The sequence below is a fragment of the Mugil cephalus genome, chromosome 2 (assembly GCF_022458985.1).
Source record: "Mugil cephalus isolate CIBA_MC_2020 chromosome 2, CIBA_Mcephalus_1.1, whole genome shotgun sequence".
In the NCBI taxonomy this organism is placed as follows: domain Eukaryota; kingdom Metazoa; phylum Chordata; class Actinopteri; order Mugiliformes; family Mugilidae; genus Mugil; species Mugil cephalus.
Window position 1 is genome coordinate 19,506,738 of NC_061771.1, and position 13,424 is coordinate 19,520,161.

General features: G+C 43.0%; 1 protein-coding gene across 1 annotated transcript in view; it reads right to left on the bottom strand.

Moving 5' to 3' along the window:
* The window catches only part of LOC125004111 (voltage-dependent T-type calcium channel subunit alpha-1I-like), a 44,685-nt gene that overhangs the window by 13,861 nt on the left and 17,400 nt on the right, over positions 1 to 13,424 (bottom strand). Inside the window, exons 10-22 of the mRNA XM_047578494.1 lie at positions 11,074 to 11,444; positions 7,870 to 8,021; positions 7,180 to 7,365; positions 6,793 to 6,910; positions 6,180 to 6,335; positions 5,344 to 5,431; positions 3,950 to 4,140; positions 2,387 to 2,683; positions 1,771 to 1,871; positions 1,371 to 1,494; positions 895 to 963; positions 510 to 694; positions 265 to 391 (exon numbers count right to left, since the gene is read on the bottom strand). Of these exons, the coding sequence (XP_047434450.1) occupies positions 265 to 391; positions 510 to 694; positions 895 to 963; positions 1,371 to 1,494; positions 1,771 to 1,871; positions 2,387 to 2,683; positions 3,950 to 4,140; positions 5,344 to 5,431; positions 6,180 to 6,335; positions 6,793 to 6,910; positions 7,180 to 7,365; positions 7,870 to 8,021; positions 11,074 to 11,444 (2,165 nt within the window). The remainder of the gene's footprint in view (positions 1 to 264; positions 392 to 509; positions 695 to 894; positions 964 to 1,370; positions 1,495 to 1,770; positions 1,872 to 2,386; positions 2,684 to 3,949; positions 4,141 to 5,343; positions 5,432 to 6,179; positions 6,336 to 6,792; positions 6,911 to 7,179; positions 7,366 to 7,869; positions 8,022 to 11,073; positions 11,445 to 13,424) is intronic.

Here is a 13,424-nt window from a genome sequence, read left to right on the forward strand (position 1 = left end):
GCATAATCAGCAGCTCATTTGCATTTTCTCCCAATTTTTCCTCTTCACTTTTTATTACCTGAAGCATTCTCTCAGCTGTGCCTCATTTATTTTAAACCACTCTGATTCCTTCTTGCGGCAGAAAACAGAACGAGCTCTGGGTGCCTGGGCAAGTGTATTTTATTTGATGAGAGTCAGAGGTAGGGCAAAAAAAAAGAAACATTATGAGGCTTATCTTCAGCCTACTCTTTGGATGAACAGGGAATATATAATTTCAATGATTACCTGGACTCCCAGAATTCCAAACACAATGAAAAACGCACAGCAGATGAGAACAATATTCCCGATGGGTCTGAGAGATGTGATCAGGGTCTCGACCACGAGTTTAAGACCCGGAGCACGACTTATCACCCTGCAACGAGCACACAAACAGAGAGAGAGAGAGAGTCATGCGCGCACACGCAGAAATCAAACAAAGTGGCGCAGATAATATTTATGGAGACACAAGGCAAAAGCTCCTGCCCTCGTACCTGAGCGGTCGCAGCGTGCGGAGCAAACGAAGGACCCGCAGCATTCCCAAGATTCTGTTCCCACCGGTGGACGCTATGGAGACGAGGATGTCCACTAGGGACACAAACACCAGGAGCCCGTCCAACACATTCCAGCTGCTCTGCAGGTACACACCGTTTCCAAAGTACATGCCCATAGCGACCACCTTATCACACACAAGCATACAGACACACACACACACACACAGGCCCAGCAAATTACTCTAATAGTAATAAGAGGTGGCAAATGAGACTGAAAGCCATTCTGATCCCCAGCCAGGAAGTAAATTGCCCTTTTATAAGTAAGATGAGAAAATGACTGAGGAGGGATGTGCTCGTTCAGAAAACTTGTACCGTTAACGGTTACCTTGATCATCATTTCACCCACGAAGATCACGGTGAAGATGTAATTAGACACGCTGAGAAACACGCGCTCCTGTCACACACACACACACATGTGAGAGAGAGAAAAAAAAACACACCGGGAACACGCATTGGTTAATTTGAAGGTTTTGTGTCACAGTCACTTTGATAGTGAGCTGAAAAGAAAACAATGCATAGCGACAGAAACACAATGAAAGACATACTGAGAACGACACGTGTTCCTGTAGTGACTCCAAAACTGCTCCCACATCTGCTACGAGCATATGTGCGCCGCAGTAGTCAACAGTCAGCCTGTCTGTGTGTGTCTGTGTGTGTGTGAGTGAGTGTGAGAGATCAAGTGCTTCCATATTTGTGAGTCTGACTCATTTCAGTGAGTTAAAGGCTCGGGTTAGGCCTGTTTTTCCATTGATCCTCATTCATCAATACGAGTGCAAACATGGGAATTTGTGTGTGCGCTACCATGCTGTTGGGCTGTATGTCAGGTCTCTCCAGGGCGATTGTGATACAGTTGAGGAAGATGAAAAGGAGGACGACGTGGTCAAACATCTTGTGACCTATGACCTTCTTACACCACAGCCTCAACCTACGGAGGGAACACAACGAGAAGGAAAGAGCATCAGCCGCTGCTCCTCTGTGTTAAAATATAGAACAAATCACCTGCATCACTTCCGTCGCTGCACGCGTCCACATACGCGTCTTTTCTTTTTAATTTATAAAAGTGAAAATTGCAGATTACTATGCCCAGGCTCTAACATTCACACCTTAGCTGTGAGTGTTCACACATGCTGCAGTTTAGCCCACCTAGGCAACTCTCAGTGGTAGCGTGTACAAGGGTGAGTGTTTATGAGTGTGTGTTTACTTGTTGTGTGGAGCGAACAAATAGAGGGACCACTCTTCATGCTCCAGGCACCACTGAGGCTCATATGGCTCCAGCATCTTCTTCAGCTTCTTACATAAACTCTGGAGGGAGCACAAATGAACATTTCCAAATGAAAAGAACAACAAAAGAGGAGTGCACTCACCCACTTAAAGGCACAGTAACACGCTGTCCATTGTCTGAATCACAATATATATATACTCATTAAATGACTAAAATCATCTGATGCTGAAATAATTTAATTTAAAGTGACTTCCTCTTATGTCTGCACAAAAAAACTGCAACGCAGCTCAGGTTTTTTTTTTTTTTTTTCAAACAGCGTTCTCGCTGTTTCCTCGCTGCTCACAATTTAAATCCAGCTAATTAAACATTTTCAAAGTTGCATGAGTGTAAGGTCGCCCATGTTGAAATGTATGCCTTTGCAAGATAATTAGCAGCTGCTTTTGAACTTGCCTATATAAGCGCTTATGAACTTGTTTTATGTTATTTATAACAGAAGAAGGACGTCCCTGCCACAAACAATTAAAACCGCCTAACACATGCATTGTTGTTGTTGTTGTTTTCTTTATTATTATTTCAAAACTAAATAAGTACTCACCTCCTCTGGCTCTTCCTCTTCTTGGTCACTGTAGTAGTGTAAGGTCAGGGGGGCGTCGTCGAAGTGGAAGGTGGAGCCGTTGCAGTCGGGCGAGTGGAGCATGGGAACCTGCAGGTACTCGGACTGGTCCAGAGACTGCTCCCTGCTGCTGAGGTCGGAGCTCGTGTGAGTGTCGGACAGCAGGGACTCCATCTCTCCCGACTGGCTCTTCCTGTGGAGGCTCGGGGCTCGGCCGATGCTGGTCCAGCTGGAGCGCCGGCTCTCTGGGCCGCTCTCCCACAGAGACTGCGAGGACAACTTCAAACAAGAGTAACCCTTAGATGGATTTCTGAAATATCTTTCAAGTGGAAATGAAGATTTCGCTCTTTGTAGATTAAAGCCGACCTGCAGAGATTTTTGCCTTTTTTTGTTTGTACCTCGTGTTGTATTCACATGCACGTAAAGGCGACAATGCTCTGAGCTGATAACGGCGCAATTCACACGCTACAAGTTGGGAAGTGATTTCTCTAATTTGGGTTTGTTCATCGGCTCCCCTGATCTATTAAAAACAAAACATTTGCATCCGTGTGTCTCAGTTGTGGATTTATGACATAAAATATTAGAAACAGTGACCCACAGATCTGAGACCTGTGGCAAAGACCAGGATGCTACGTGATTAGATTAGAGATGATAGAAAAAGAATGAACACCGATTACCTCTAGTGCTCAAGTGGAAAACAGATTGGAAAATTACATTTCTTTATGCTAAGTCATGACTGTTATGTTATAAATATTAACAAACAGTCTAGGACATACACTGTCTGCATCCCTCCCAACTGTATGTGTGTGTATATACATATACATATCTATATAAAGCATGATAATTTTCCATATTTTCTTACTGTTTGTTTGTAATATATCTTTTTATATTTTTTATACTCTTACTTATTCTTTAGTCCACCCATGTGTGCACTGTGTGCCCTGTCTGTGATTGCTGGATGTCTCTGTTCCTGTTAACAATGAGAATTTCCCCGTTGTGGGATGAATAAAGGCTTATCTTACACCTATCCAGCGGGACACATCTCATTTCATCTCCTTTCACTCAAATAAAACTAGCAATTACCTCAACTATAAGGCAAGGCCATCAGTAAATGAAGAGCTAAATGATTGCTCTCTGAGCTGATAGCACCAAAAATGATCCTACAAAAAGACGGCCAGCTGAAACTTTGCTGTAACATTTGACTTAATATTTCACGAGGACAGAAATGCTTCAAAGTAATGTCTTACATTTCATATGATATTGCAGGTTTGTTGGGAAGCTCCAAAAGTAAACAAATAAAACTCTGCAAGGTAGCCTGAAAGGCATGTAATTGGGTTTTTTTCTCATTAAGATAATGCTACTCTCTGCATATCATTGCAGTGTTCCACAAAAATCACAAATCTCCAGTTGTAGCAATTTGATACTGACATTTAATCAATTTTAGCCCAGTCTGATTCTCTGTTTGACTACGTCTGTAAATCAGCCTTATAGGGGACACAGTTAACGTGGTAATACTATTTGTAAAAGCACGTGTCCGAGGCTCACCGGCGACCTCAGCTCGAAGCAGCTGATGTCCATGGAAGCGCCGCTCGTCCGGCGCGACTGGCTGGAGTTCATGGTGGGCGTGGCTGCAGTGTGTGTGATGACTGGCAGAGGTGGGGGAGGAGGAGGGGGCCTGGAGGCTTTTGGGTTCAGGAGCCCGTTGGGGCTGAGCATCATGGCCTGGATCTTGAGTTCTGCGCGCACACACACATAAAACATATATTTGTTAAGGATAATTAGTTTGTCTAAATTTGTGATTTACACGTTGTGTTTTGCAGCTTCGCCCATCGAGCTCACGCCCACAGTCATTTTATGTTTTAGTAATTGGAGAAGCAGCAGTTTACATTTCGAGATTCAAAGATTTTGTTAAATATTTATTTGGCCTTCAGTTGCTGCCGTTAGAAACTGGCAATTTTTTAACCCAAAAAACGGTTAAACAGCATTTGTTCCAGGCAGCAACTTTAGAAACAGCTTTTAGATCTCTATATAGATCGGCTCGGGAACATGTAGGTGTTCTAAATTATTGAAGCTCTGAACCGCAAAACTGCAAAACTGTTTGCAGCCAGGTAAAGTACAATAGTTCAGGGGATATTTTCATGTTTCACGTTTCCATTCATATAAGGTTTGGTCAGGGGTCGGCAACCCACAGCTCCGGAGCCGCATGCGGCTCTTTCGTTCCTCTATTGCGGCTCTCCGCAGCGAGCGGTGCGGACCAAGGACACTGATCAAAGCCGTTCACTTTTTTTTTTACGCTTTTTTACGAGCTACACAACAACTGAATGACACTGAACGCCACACCACACTCACGGTTGTAACATCAACCAAAAACACTGAACTCCCACAGTGCATTGCAGCACATGTCGAGTATTTAATTCAAATGTATTTTTATTTTAGTGCGTTACTTTTTTAAATATAATTCTAAATTTGAATTGATGATGATCTTGTAACATTAAAATAAAATGTATTTAATTTTTTTGTCGCTCAAAATATACGTCACAACTGCCGACGTGCGACACCCCCCGGCAGGCCCAGCCCGCCATTTATTGAACTTTTCGACCCCAGATAAGCCAACCACGGATAAATCCCTGTTATGTTGCATAAATGCAATTTCGTTTTCTCTGTAGCAGTTCGTTCATTTCATAAATGCAACACACTATAGGCCTAGCATAGAGGTGAAAACGATATATGCATTGTTATCTTCATTTTAGATGTCAAAGGGGTTTTATGGCTCCCAGTGTTTTCTTTTATGTGGGAAACGGATCAAAATAGCTCTTTGAGTGTTGAGGGTTGCCGACCCCTGGGTTTGGCTATGTGACCGCTTTTTTCTCCACCCGGCCTTATTGAAGTCATTAAGTGAGTTTTTCATTTTCACGTGCAGCTCATCTGTGAGTTTGTACCTGCAGCGTACAGCTCTCTCAACTTCTCCTCATCCTCGTAACAGAGGGATTGTCCCTCGTCATCGGCTTCCGATCTGTTGGCATCGCCCTGAACACACACACACACACAGGCAACAGCTATCACCATCATCATTATCTTTATCATTATCATCTTTCTTCTCCCACTGTCTGTTGACTGTCGTAAAAAGGGAAAGATGTGAGCAGGTCAAGAGGGAAAGACTTAGAGACAAAGAGCGGGGCGCAGGCGGGCGGAGGGAATCTCCAGTGTTCTCTAGTTGAGTTATGTGCACGGCTCTGGCAGCGATCTCCTGTTGTCACGCCAATAAAGCTTTACTGAATTTAATTAAAATTCACGCCAGAAAGATGGAGGCAGACGGCTTTGGCAAAAGGGTATCCGTATATGTGTGTGTATGTGTGTATGTGTGTGTGTGTATAATGTGTGTGTGTTAGAGAGAGAGAACAAGTGCTCTCTGATGCTGGAGATAAAAGATGAAAACTAAACAACAAAAGCTCACCAGCTGTGAATGGCAGGCGATATCAAACACATCCCTACCCTGGAGAGTAATGTGTGTGTGTGTGTGTGTGTGTGTGTGTGTGTGTGTGTGTGTGTGTGTGTCAGCAAGAAAGGAAGATAGAAGAGAGAAAAGGGGGGAAAAGGGAAGCACAATAGAGGAAGAGAGAACAACTGAGGCTAAATGAGGGATGGATAAAGGGGACAGAGGAGAAGCCACACATTATTCTCTCGTAGGCAGCTTTGGTATCATCGGCACAGCAGAGCTCAATAATTATTGTCGTTCTCCAAGTGGCTGAAATAGAAGTGCATCTTTGCCCCTTACTTCCGCCTGAAAGCCCTCAACCAAAATGGCGACGAGCAAGTTGAAGAGGACGTAGTTGCCAAAGGTCATGAGGGCCACGAAGTAGAGCGCAGCCAGCGGCGTGGTGGACGCCATCCCGTTATAGAGCACCGCGTTCCAGTCCTCCTGGGTGAGGATCTGCAGATTAGACGAGAAGATTAGAAGAGCGCGGCGAAGAACAAAAAGAGATGTAACGCGACCTACGCTGCTAGCAGGTGTTCTAAGCATAACAGGAATCACACGAGTGCGTCTCGTTGTCAGTTGAACAGTAATGACGCTCATCAGTGTTAAATGAGCTCCCGTGGAGTGCGTGTTTCATTACTCGTCCTCCGCCTCTGCATGTGAAGCATATCTTACCTGCCCAACGGGGAGAGGTTTTATATTTTGTTTAAAAAAAAATCAAGCGTGAGCACTCCACAATTGGAGGGAATGAAATAATGCAGGAGATCATCACGGCTAGTGCTGGTGACTGCAGCAGCTGCTGTTCCAATCTCATCGCTCTTTTTAAGTAAATTATTAAATCGTAATTCATCAGCGGGGAAATTCCTCTGACCACTGTTGATGTGTGCGTCTGCAAGTGTGTCCTGAGCCTGACCTGAAACACAGTGACAGTCGCCCAGAGCAGAGAGTCAAAGTTTTTTCTGTCGGGTAAAGTATCGCCGCTGTCTTGCCTCAAACCAAATTTACAGCCGAACAGATGCATCCCCAGGATACTGCAAGCACAAGCACACGCATGTAGGAACACAATGAGAAAATACTTTCATTACATTGTAATTTAATACATGTACCGTGCAGCACGATGCAGCAACGCTGCCCGTGTGAATAATTGCGTTAAACGTCATAATACATGCAGCAACATGTCCAATATCAGGGGAAGAAAAAGGTCAACACGGTCATTTTTAAGGAATCATCTCAGTAATCGAGGCTTAGGAAAACATTTCGGACCTGCTGTGTTGCCCTTGGAAAAAGCAAACACGTATACCTGAAGATGAATATAAAAAGCATCAGCAACATGCAGAACGTGGCCACGTTGTCCATGGTCTTCATCAGCACCACCAGCTGCCTCCTCAGGGCAGGAAGGAAGCGAACCAGCTTCAAGACTCTCAGCAGACGGAAGGTACGCAGCACAGACAAGCCTCCCTCAGCCTCGCCCACGATCTCCCACACACTGCAACATAGATTACAAACAGATTATAGGTGGAATTAATGCTGAAAGCAGAAAACAGAAAAATCAATATCTACTTAACTTAAGCAACGACACGTCATTACAAAACCACTGAAACGTCCTTAATCTTCAAGGTGGCGTAAGTGTGAAATTATTTTCTTCATGGGCAAAATGAAAAAACGAAATGGGCCAGCGCTGTTTACAGTTCACCAGCCAATAAAATAAAGTAGTGTGAACTGGCACGGCAAACAAGCGTGGCCTTCAAACGCAGATACATAATTTAGTTTGTATTACTACATAATGGAGTGAATAGAGGCCCTCCAGACTGTGAGTGCAGCCACTTGGCTCCGCCGGCTGAAACTAGCATCGCTGTGACAGTTTTTAGGAGGTGTAGCTGCAGAGCTGTGTCGCAGGGAGCACAGGGATTTACCAAACGACGGGGAGAAAATGTAATGCCAAACTACACAATCTGGGGGTTAAACGTCGGGAGACGTTTCCTCCGCCCACCTGATGATGACAATGATGCTGTCGAAGCCGTTGTAAGGGTTCTTGATGTAGCCAAAGAGCCCGAGAGCCAGGACTTTCAGCAGCATCTCGAGACTGAAGAGGCTGGTGAACACCATGTTACTGATCTCCAAGATATCTGTCAGCTCCTGTGGCTGAAAAGGGGGAAGTGTATGCGGAGAGAAAACAGAGAGAGATTGATGTACGGAGATGGACAGGCACAGAGAAAAATGAACAAACAGACAGAGACAGACAGTCAAGAGTCGAGCACAGTGGAATCCGCATGTTAGGAATTCACAAAACGTTCAAGGCTACAGTGTACAGTAGGTCCGTGAACACTCGAACGCACCAGATTAGTAGGCACAGTTTTTTTTTTGTGAAAGTAGAAAAAGCCAACGCGTTTTGTACTATTAATGTTATTGATATTACTTTAAGCAATACTTCTCAAACTGTGAGTCGTGGAGGGACCGTGGGACTGGGAGGAAAAGAGTCTCTCTCTCACGCTGTTTGAGATTCAGTTTATTCTTCTCAAATGTGCAAATGCCGAGCAAAAGCGGGAGACGCTTGTTACGTGGGTGAAACGAAAAACCTGCGACTGAAAAGTGATATTTAAGAAAAGATAATAAACATTGTTGCTCTCTAACTCACTGTTCAATTATTCTTTCAGTTATTTCCAAAACTCATGGCAAATGCTCAGAACTAGTGATTGAGTTAAAAAACAAGTCTTTTTTTTGGTTTTGAATGACTTTTTTGACATATACCAGCAGTTCAATGAGCAGGTGTGTCCAAACGTTTGACTGGTGGTCTATTTAGACAAGGAGAGCACCTACAGATAGATGAAAGAACTGACATAAATCACACATAAAATGAACCTTTTGTAAAGATCGTTTTGTTAATGGTAACCATGGAAAATACATTTATCACACATTTCAAATCCCCTAAAATTAGAACCTGGTGTTTCAGATTAGATGCCACTGATTAGAACCTCTTCACCTCTTTAGGGAGTGACAGGCAGGAGCCGTCTTATTTAAACCTCTCACCTGCCTTTGAAGTGTGTGGTGTCATCATGTCAAGATCTAAAGAGCTCTCTAAGGCCTTCAGAATAAAAAGCAATGGATGCCTTTCAGCCAGTGGATTCAAATGGATCTCTAAACCACTTGAGATAAATCACTCCACTGTGAGGAAACCATCAACAAAGTGGATGGATTTGAAACAACTGACTTCTCCCACCCACAAAGATTTTCGTGGCGGAAATGGATCTGGAGTCACTTCGTTTGGTACTGACCAGTTGATTAAGACGTGTCTGACCAATCAAATCATCAGGACGGGCTTTGTGTGATGACGGAGTAACAGAGTAAAAACAACGCCGTCATCTGAGCACCGTGTCTACAACAAAATGTCTCCGATTGATTTATCCCACCATGAAATAAATTAATGGATTATCTTAGCTTAATGACATCCAAAAGGAGTGTTACCAGACTTATATTGTTGGTAACAATTGGTCCAAGAATGACCACCCCAGCAAATCCAGGCCAAGAGCAGAGTAAAGAAATCACATAGAACAAAAGAAAAGCAGCAGGGACCACGCCACACAAACAGCAGACATGTTTGGAGAAGACCAACGAAAGCTTTTTGGGAGAGGTACTTCACACCAGCACGAGAAACATGGCAGCAGAAATGTTGGGGATGGCTTCGACACCTTGAGGACCAGGCAGCTGGTAATTATTGATTCAACTATGAATCCTGCATCTTGTCGAAGAGAGCTTGAAGATTACATGAAGCCATCTGTCTGACACTGTGCACACTAAGCCAAGTAGGAAATCCACCAAGAAAAGGCTAAAAAAAACAACAAACAAAAACAAAAACAAATGGAGGATTATGGATTTGAACCCTATTCAAATATTTGCACCTGAAGGAATTTTACAAGTGTTCATCTAAAGAGGTTATTTACCAGTTTCCGATGGTTTGTTGAAATAGCAAAAGTCAACCATGTCCATGGACTTACTTCTTTACATGATGTTGTATTCCCACTTTAAAAGCCCTATCAAACATACCTTAAATTTATTAGATTTACTTTCTAAACATGTTTTTGTACTTATAGATATTTTAGAATTTATAAAGACAATTTTTTCTTATATGAACTGCATCCCATGATAAGTCTTTGTAAAGATAGCTGTTAGTTCACATCCCATATAATAAATTCTATTTTGGTGAACATTTAATGATCCTTTTCAGTATCTTGTTGCCTTCGATGTCAAATATTACAGTTTAGTTGGGCAAAGCTGGAATATATTAATATTTTGAACAAAATCTATGATAGAAAAACACATGGAGGAAATTGAAATTGATTATGGCAGTGGGGGACATTTCTTCATTTAATTTCTGCAGCAAACCCAAACACTGTGGTTTATTTCCTACAGCTCGTCAAATGAACATAGCAGCACACTGAGCATGCTCAGTAGCATCTCTGTGCCACAGACCTACAGTATATTCTCCAGAGCCCAGGAAGTCTCTGAGGCACTTCAGACTAAACTGGACCGGTCACGTTGATTGAAACGGTGGAGTTTTTGCCCAGCGAAGCTCATATGTGTGTAAAAATATACCAAGCTGTAGCCACACATGCACGCACATCTTTGTTGATCATCATTAAGTCCTCATCCTTTAACATTAGTCATTTAAATAGTTAAGGCCATCCTGATTTATGATATTGTTCAAGAAATGGGCCAAATACAATTCTTCCCTCGTCTACCACAATCTGCCCCTGTCTTTCAGCCAATCACAGTGTCAGATCTCTCCTCCTCCTCTTCCTCCTCCTGTTCACTCATCCACTTGCGCTGTCTCCATTCTTTCACTCTTCCACGTCTCCACAACGCTCACTCCTGCTCCTGTCTCAGGGTCACGCTTTAATTAACACTTCAGGTCTTATGAGTTTCTCCATCTCCTGATACATGACTGCACGAACACACACACACACACACACGCGCACACACACAGACATACACACAAACACTTCCTGATCCCATATGCTAGGTGCCGTAAGTGTTGATTGGAGGGTAAGTTTATTGACTCCACCACACACAGTGATTATTACCGCACCAATTTTCAATCAAACCGCAGTCATATCCAATCTGCAAGAGGCACGCACAGAGACGTGTACGTCCGCACACAAACACGCGGCCTCTTAGGCCAACATAAACGGAAACGTACCTGCTCGTGATACTCTATTCCCATCGACAGCGTGTTAATAAGAATGGCAATCATGATTCCTCTGCTGAAGTATCTGCTGCCAACAATAAGCTCCAGTTTAACCTGCAGTCCCGCCCAGCAGCGCTCCCACAGCCTTTTCCTTGGCTCGGACTCATCACCGTGACACGGGCTGCTACAGTCACACGGACTGTCGCTATGACAGGGGTAGTTGCCTCGGCACGAATTGCTGTGCCCATGTTGCTGGTCCTCAGGCCTCTCATTAACATTTTCGGTGTCGCTAAGTTGGTTGTAGTAGATGCAATACGGGCACACTGCGGAGTCTCCGGGGACCTCACCTGGCAGTGGCAACGCAGGATGCCCTGCACACCCACCTGCAGAGACATCAGGAGAAGGAGGAGATTATATATGCATAAGTAGTACATCCACGAGGGCATGGGCAAAAAGCTGATTCTGTACGTAGCAGATGTAGACACTGTGTCATTCAATAGACTGTATTCAGTGAAGGAGAGGACCGTGTTTTCATTACTGGGACCAGAATTCAATAACATGGAAACCTCTGTGTGGCTGGGATGCTTTAGTGCAGAGGAAGAGCTCTTTTATTAGAAAAAGGGTGTGTGTGTGTGTGAGTATGTGTGTGTCTCCATGGTTGGGGGATGGGGGGGGGGGCTAAGATTTCAGCAGAATTCATTAGGAAGCCACTCGGGAGGAATACTCCAACGACATAACAACAAACACTAATCTACCACGAGCACTTCACATGTCATCACAATTACAACAAATTCATGTTTCACCAGAGACTGATACAGCAAATCCAATCCGGCCGTACGAGGTTGTGTGTCTATAGATAATGCGAGCTGCAGGAACATTTCGAGCAGACTGACTCGCTGAAAATGACAGCCTTCATTAAATGTGCAGAAAACGCACTAATCTAGAGCTGTGGCAAGTGCACGAAGCATTTTAATTAATTTTGACCAATAGGAGTACCAGCTACAAAACATTATTTCTTACTAAAGGTTTATTGTATTTTCTTTCCAAACAGCTTTGTAAAGCGTGATGATGTCACGTCTATCCGGGATTATTCAAGCTTGGGCTTGGAGATAACTGTGGAAAGACGCTTTTTGTTTTTGGAGACACAAAAACAGATTCATACTATCACATCTCACGGCTGCTCTGAGTTCAACCATAGTTTATGTTTCTTCTGAATGGGTATCCCTCTTTTCTGGTGGAGAGCCCTTTAAATTATTTCCCAAGTACTTAAAATATGCATTGTTTATCCTGGGTAATTTCACATTGTCTCTGGTAAGACGTGTTGTTTATTTTACATTTATTTTAAGTGTTACACTCTAATTACTAATATTTTTCTGTCTAAACTACAGCGTTGTGAAGTATTTGGGAGGGTTCATTAGCGAGACACTCTGAGTTTAAAAAGATTTCCATTAATGATGATAATTATATGTTGCTTTCACAGACCAGTTGACATCTCTTCTCAAATAAGTCTTAAAATCAGTTGAGTTGCGCATTTAAATACGACCAAGGAGGAAACATGTGTTTTGCTTTGTTTTGTTTTGTTTTGGTTGTAGCATGAGGGTAGAAGCACTGTTTTTTTCTAATTATAATTATCTGGTAAACCAACACGAGACAGACACATTAAAAACTAAAACATTAAAAAAAAAATAATAATAATAATAATCAGAAGACTGTGAAATGAGGTTGTGAAGCCGTGAAATTATGTCAAAGACGTCTATGTGTTGTGTTGGATCCTACTACTCCAGTTAGCATGCTAACCAGCTCCCTTATGTAATACAAAGACACACTCGCATTTTCATTTGATTATACTGCATTCTGCTCTATCTCCACCAGTTATGAAAATTTTGGATTATACAGTGTAATTAATTATTTATTTAGTTACTCCACTCTCACGGTCCTCCGGGTCTTTTGGGGAGTGGTTGGCATGGCAACTTGTAGCCATCATGATGTCACATCCTGTTTCTATGTGTAATACTACTTTGGGGCACAGGACGGGATGGTGAGTTGCTGTGACGTCTACAGTGACTAAGGAGACGAAGAAGAAGTAGAAGTTCAGAAAAGCGTCCTATGTGCTATTTATTTCTGTGTTGTATAGTTTTATATAGCCGTTGTGAATAAGTTGATAGCTTTGTACATTATGCGACCTTACTCTGATTCTAATCTGGTTTAACCCTTTCTGGGGCGAGGAACCACATGAGGTAACAAAAGCATTTTAAATTGCGTCCCTGTGACTCTCAGTGAGGTTTAGAAGCATGTTTTATTTCACTCAGTCAATCAGTAAAGATAAAGAACTGCTTCATTAGGTGAAGAAGTGTCCTAATGCT